The sequence below is a fragment of the Borostomias antarcticus genome, assembly GCF_949987555.1.
Source record: "Borostomias antarcticus genome assembly, contig: scaffold_130, whole genome shotgun sequence".
Lineage (NCBI taxonomy): Eukaryota > Metazoa > Chordata > Actinopteri > Stomiiformes > Stomiidae > Borostomias > Borostomias antarcticus.
Window position 1 is genome coordinate 165,525 of NW_028176062.1, and position 6,649 is coordinate 172,173.

A 6,649-nucleotide genomic window follows, 5' to 3' on the forward strand; every position below is an offset into this window, starting at 1 on the left:
ACAAGCTGCAGCAAGAACAGAACTGTCTACCAGTGCACAAAGTGCACCAAAACTGTCTGTGGCAGTTGCACTGCCAAGGTGCAGATGTGCGAAGTGTATTTGAGCTGCCGCTTCAACCGCGCGTAAGAGCAGAGCGCATCAACTCGTGTAGCCAATAACCTACAACTAGTAGCCCATAGCCAATACAACGGCTTATTGTTTTTTCGTATATCAACTAGATAATTAGATAATTATGAATTTTATTTAGTGCGAAAATAACATTTTGTTGTGTTATTTTATTGCCATAGTCATAGTGAGTAGTATGAAAGGAGAACATTAAGCCTTGAGTTGTACAGTACAATCCTAAAACCGTATACCGTAAAAAACAATGCGTTCTTATGGTACGCTACGTCCATTGAACGGCTACTGGCCGATATAGGTAGGCCTATATAGTGAGCCGCTGCGGTTCTAGTGTTAAATCAAAAAGTGACATTCTTCTTTTAAATATTCTCTCCCAAACAACATGCCTGGCATTGCGATGCCTTCGCCTCGCAACAATCACTGCTGCCATAATCAGCGGAAAGGCTGGCCATGACACCCCCCTTGCGCTTAAATACCACCACGTCTCTGAAAACGGAATCCTTTAGTGAATTCGCCCCTATGTATCTAAATGTGGTGAGACTGTATATACTAGCTAGTCACTCAGGTGCCGGATGGCCTGGGGGGAAAAGCTCTTTCTTAGTCTCTCTGTGCCTTCCATGTGGGTGCGGTACGTTTCCCTGACTGAAGCAGAGAGAACAGGTGGCTGGGGTCCTTCAGGATTCTGTTGGCCTTGGTCTTGCATCTCTTGGTGTAGATGTCCCCGAGGTGAGGGAGTGGCCCCCCTAATGCATGTTCCGTTGACCGTTCCACTCTGTAGGGCCTTGTGATCCTGCGTGCTGCTGTTCCCGTACCAGGTGGTGATATTCCCAGTCAGGATGCTCTCAATCGTGCTTTCCTCACGCCGAGTGTCTGTGTGTTGACCATGTCAGGTCCTTGGTGATCTGGACACCAAGGTACTTGAAACTGTCCACTCTCTCTACAGGGGCCCCGTTGATGGTTATGGGGGTGTAGTTCCACTCCTGCTTCCTCCCAAGGTCCACCAGCATCTCCTTTGTCTTTGACGTTCAGATGGAGGTTGTTATCCTGACACCACTGGGTCAGGAGCCTCATTTCCTCCAGATAGGCCCTCATCATTATTGGAGATCAGGCCTATCACTGCTGTATCATCAGGGAGTCTATGAATTATCGTAGGCCTATATAAACAACTCCCTGTGACATAAAATAAAACTTTATTTATTGGAAATTGTGATCACTGTGTGCAGTGAATTCAGCATGTAAGGTACAACGGAAGAACCCTGTGTCATTGAGAAGTCATAACACTTTGGCAATGTCAGGAACTATAACAAATGTGCTTCAGTTATGAAACATTAAAATAATTGGCGTCATTCTGCACATTAACTCTACAGATAATGCTAGAAATATAAATCTTGTCAGAATGACCCCCTGCGCCATCTGCTGACGGAAAAGAGCATTGCAGTGTGATTTTGAAAATTTAATGACATCTATTCTAGAAAGTAATGAACATTTCATATTTTACACTGAAACAATTTTTATTCAACAGTTGAGTGACTTTTCTAGGCACTACTGTAACAAGCTCTACATCACAACTGTATATAAATTAACGATATACAAAAAGCTGCAAGATCAATAAACAGCACAACCCTGTATTGTGGCGAGATATGAAACAATTTTTATTCAACAGTTGAGTGACTTTTCTAGGCACTACTGTAACAAGCTCTACATCACAACTTTATATAAATTAACGATATACAAAAAGCTGCAAGATCAATAAACAGCACAACCCTGTATTGTGGCGAGATATAACATTCAAAGTGCAGTAAAGGAAACCATTTATCGTCTCTATGCAAACAAACATTTTATAACACTGCTGTCCTCCTGATACATTAACCTATTCAGAGAAGCCCTATGTCAGTTTTCTAATATTCATGTAAACACATAATGGTGCAATGGTTTCTGAGACATGTACACACTTGCACTTATTTTCAACAGTTTGTACTACAGCTGTGAGGACATGGTCCCAGGGATTTCTGTAGCTGACAGAGTAAATCTAAACTCCCAAACCTCCTAGACACAAATCGCCTGGTATATCTTTCTACACTAAACTCCCAAACCTCCCACAGACACAAATCGTCTGGTATATCTTTCTACACTAAACTCCCAAACCTCCCACAGACACAAATCGCCTGGTATATCTTTCTACACTAAACTCCCAAACCTCCCACAGACACAAATCGTCTGGTATATCTTTCTACACTAAACTCCCAAACCTCCCACAGACACAAATCGCCTGGTATATATTACTAATTAAACTCTAAAAAATCCTCCACCATATCTAACTGCCTCCGTCATTATTCTTTTGAACTCAGGGCCATTAGTCAGATGCTGAACTGGAAATGTTACTGTACAACTGCACGCACTCACTGTAGGGTAGCACACAGTGTGAACACCTAGCTTCTCCCTACAGCTATGTTCAAAATCAAATGTGATTTTAAAATCTCTCTTTTCCTGTGGGAGGATGGGGATGTGTGCTTGACCCGTCATCCACTTGAGGACATCCTGCACGGAGAGGGGTTCTGTGTCGTCAGCAGCAGTACCGACTGTCTCATCTGCAATGTAAGATTCAGTTTTCAATAAAATTAAGACTAGACAAGAGCTACTTTGGCTTACGGTCCAAAACTTGTGTCCTTGTAACATTTATTTTTAGAAGAATATGGTCAAAGAAATGCAGCATTTATAAATATCTATGGGTTTCTTAGTGTTCCGCACAGTAGAAACATTATAAAACTGACGTAATACGTTATGTACCTGCTGCTTCAAGCTCCTCCAGGAAATCTTGTAGGAAGTTGACAACCTTCCTCTCAGCGTTCTCATTCAATGTTCCTTTTTCACTGAAACTTGGCTTGCAGTGCATCATTATGAAATCAGCGTCCGGCTACAAAGAAAACAGTAAATAAAGCAATTTTTGATGAATATTGGATCTCAGTGTTTAAGAACTAGAAATACGGGGAAAAGAGCAATGTCAGGAAGAACAGAATATTACAAATGATGCACTTACTTTGATGATCTTCCCAGGAACGAACAGGGATTTGCAAGCCTCAGAGTTTTCAGCCATCTGATCCACCAGGCCGTACAGTGCCATACCTTTGCGCAGTTGTTGGAGGATTGGGACCAGTCTTGTTGTAGAGTGCAAGACAATAGCCCTTTGAAGACAAATCATGCAAAAAGTGGTTAAAAATAAAAAAAGTACAAAAATGATATCACAAATTAGCTTTATTCTCAAAGTCCTTACCGAATGATGATTTCTTTACACTCCTCTTTAATCTGGCGAGTATATCCACAGGTTAGTATATCATCAGCTAACGACATCAGTGTTTCAGGATCTGCAGCATTTTCAACCTGAAAAGACAAAATAGTAAAAGAAGACAGGGTGAGATAATATGTTCAAATGTTAGACCTGATGCATATCTAAAAAAGAGTAAAAGTGAGTGTTTACCCTGCTGATGAGAAGAGAAGATTCTAAATCAGTCACATCCTCCTTAGACAGAGAATGCAAGGTCACTTCTCCTGTGCAGAGGAAATTGTAGCACCACTCATTCAGAAATGCAGGAGCTGGGCCACCTTGTGCTAGGCTGACAGCCAATATTTCACCAACAGTTCTGTTTTTAAAAGGGGAAAAAGTTGTAAGTTGTAAAATACAATGAAAACAGTCCTTGTCTACGTTTCATTCAAATAGAAAAAGACTTCACCTGAAATTCTCGTTATCCAAGTCTGTCAAGGAGTACTTGGGATTTTTGCCCCGGCTCCCAGTTCCCTCGAAGAATCTGTTCTCAACACCTGAAACCATATCTTAAGCCAAGAGCAAAACCTGCTTTAAGATTACCCTTTGTTATTGTTATCCATCAGAGCAAGACACGTACATAAACTCACCAGTCAGAAACTCTTTCCTAAGAGCTCCAGTATCAATGCCTGCCTCTCCTATGTACTGTACTTTGACTGTACTGACTGGAGAGACTTTCTTCCTGTTCCACTGAAGAATGCCCCTCTCTAGAAGGTCTTCTCTGCTTACACACAGTTTAAATTCTTTAGTGGTGTCGACTTGCTCTTCAAGGAAGCTTAGTACATCGTCTGCACTGTGAAGGGCAAGATATATTGAATCAATCGCAAACATGTTTGTAAACCTTACTCCCTTTTAACATGCATGGTGTTTTGGAAGATATTAAGGCTACTAACTCACAATCGGACCAACAGAGTTGGTCTCACATAAGAGATGGTTATGTGATTGTGTAATGTGTTTTGTTGATTGGTGAACAGCTTCTTTAATAAATTTGAGAGACAGCCAATGTTGTGACTGGCTGTTGGTAGAACAATAACGAAAGTGGCCCATTCTGTATTTAATGTAAATGGTAAGCTTGCCTTAAAAACACAACTTACCTTTTTGGTGTACATACAGGAGCTTGAGCAGGAGTACTTTCATCAGTGTTGTTTGCAGCAGAACTCCATGCACATGTCTCACTATCACTACATGAAACAAGATAAAAAATAACATAAAGTCCAAGGCTAAAACAATGCATATACACAGACATCATGATGCTTCTATTCAAAGATGTTTATGATACTTAACACAAGCAAAGCAGATCACCTTTCTCCACAATGGCTAGCATGGATTGTGATGTAATCTTCTGTGAATTCTTTGGTGCAAATTGGACAAACCACCTGAAATTTGAAAAGGCTGTTATGTTACAAACACCTAACACACTGACAGATACTGGCCCAATGGGAACAATAGTGTTTTTTGAGGTTAGCGATGTGTTATGTTTACATTCTTCGTCTTGTCCTCAACCACCCATGCATCTTCGGCGGTCTGCAGATTCATAACGACAAGGCAATACTTTCAATAAACAATTAATAAACAATCCATGTATTTCCGGTCATGTTCCAATTATCACTGGCACCTAGGGCTGGGGGCGATATGGCCAAAATATGGACGATTCACGATTTTAATCTATTTTTTTTCTGTTTACATGGACTCAAGAGAAAACAGGATTCAAAAATAGTTTTCTTTATACACTGACCTTTTAGAATAAACAGTGGAAACATTGAGAGGCATTCCAGTAGGCCTATGTCATTTAAGTAGGCTATGTCATCAATTTTGGTAGGCTTAGATGTCCTACTACAGGGTAGGCTAATAAACACGGCCCAAATTTGAGAACTGCTTAAGAGACGAGTCACATCTCCAAATGAATCCACTGCATGAGAATAGCCACCTCTGAAAATCCATACGGCTCAACACAACCAACTGGAACGATAGTTGTTTTTGATGTGATGTGTTACGTTTACCTTCGTCTTGTCCTCAACCACCCATACATCTTTGGCGGTCTGCAGATTCATAAAGACAAGGCAATACATTCAATAAACAATCCATATCTTTCTGGTCATGTTCCAATTATCACTGGCACCTAGGGCTGGGCGATAAACACCTGAGCAATCGGCAGAGAGAGAGGCATGCAAAGCGGATATAATTTGAAAGATTAGAAAGGTTTTGGAGGACCAAACCTAGATTTTGAAATGTGCCCTGAAAGAACTGCTGGTGCTGGCGCTGGCGTTTGAGTGACTGTGACAGCAGAGGAAGCACTAATCTCCATTTTGCAATTTAGCCATTTTTCACATTGTGTAAAAAGCTTAATGCTAATTAATCAAATTAATTCGAGACATAGCCCAGCCCTACTGGCACCAAAACACTTTGCCCTCACCTGTTCCTCATCCTCAGTGTCATCTGACAGTTCTCCCTTACAAGTCTGTATGTGCACTGACAGCATATGCAACGGCATGGATTCGTTGCACTGCTGGCATGTGCTCTTGGGCATCTTCGCAAAGTGGTGGCTGTCAGGAGGCAGAGGAGAGGTGTCCAAAGTCTCCTGGAGTGGCACTATATAGAACGTGGCTTTGCCACCACTTGACACAGCTCGCAGAGCTGTAGCACAGTAGCCCTCTGCTTCTGGCGGAATTACTATCAATTTTCTTTGACCACTACCACCTTTGAAGGAAAAAGAAATAGAAAATCGGCATTAAGTGCAGCTAAGGCAGGTGGAAACCTGGTGAAAATCAGATTTCCTTATTTTGTTGATGAGCAAAAGAATGTCAATGGTTAAATCTGTTATGCTACAATAAGTACTTAATTCACAATTAAGTCTGTTTACAGAAAAAAATGACAGTGATGGAAATCGGGATGTCGTAAATAACAGTAAAAGACAAAAACCAAGCAAAGCTAAATCTTAGATTTTTGTGTTGCACACCTGCTGCTTTGTGCAAGAGCCATCCTCCGCGAAGGGCCTCCATTTTTGGGTATGCCTCAGTCAGGATCCTTGAAATCTTGGATAAGCAAAGCAGAGGGACAGAGAAAGAACATAGGGAAAAAGTGGCACATGACTAAGGCTATGTCTTGTCGTGACTGCATTTCACACTGAGACGAACTACTGGACTGATAACTGTACCTCTGTGTGATTGCTGTCTTCAGGAATACATACGGTCTGTCTTCCCAGACCCATCT

The 6,649-nt window shown here is 41.4% G+C and overlaps 1 protein-coding gene across 2 annotated transcripts; it reads right to left on the reverse strand.

The window, feature by feature from the left end:
* Window positions 1–2,089: 2,089 nt before the first annotated feature.
* On the reverse strand, window positions 2,090–6,096 carry LOC311328882 (G2/M phase-specific E3 ubiquitin-protein ligase-like). 2 transcript variants are annotated; one of them, XM_084462782.1, is made up of 12 exons: window positions 5,853–6,096; window positions 5,440–5,478; window positions 4,922–4,963; window positions 4,742–4,815; window positions 4,534–4,620; window positions 4,171–4,232; window positions 3,849–3,948; window positions 3,596–3,758; window positions 3,392–3,498; window positions 3,158–3,302; window positions 2,908–3,034; window positions 2,090–2,708 (listed from the first exon to the last, which is right to left on the reverse strand). In XM_084462782.1, exons 1-12 carry the CDS (start codon window positions 5,964–5,966, stop codon window positions 2,407–2,409), a joined length of 1,362 nt encoding a protein of 453 aa, XP_084318908.1. In that variant the 5' UTR covers window positions 5,967–6,096; the 3' UTR covers window positions 2,090–2,406. The 2 variants fall into 2 exon arrangements, with proteins under 2 accessions (XP_084318908.1, XP_084318909.1); XM_084462783.1 differs by lacking the exons at window positions 3,849–3,948; window positions 4,171–4,232.
* Between the last annotated feature and the right edge of the window lie 553 nt (window positions 6,097–6,649).

Excerpts from the sequence above, each read along its gene's own strand:
- LOC311328882 (XM_084462782.1), bottom strand. The coding sequence starts at position 5,966 with ATGCCCAAGAGCACATGCCAGCAGTGCAACGAATCCATGCCGTTGCAT. Across the intron at positions 4,233-4,533 it reads CCTGTATGTACACCAAAAAG|TGCAGACGATGTACTAAGCT; the intron begins GTAAGTTGTGTT and ends TGCCCTTCACAG. Across the intron at positions 3,499-3,595 it reads CTTCTCTTCTCATCAGCAGG|GTTGAAAATGCTGCAGATCC; the intron begins GTAAACACTCAC and ends TTGTCTTTTCAG.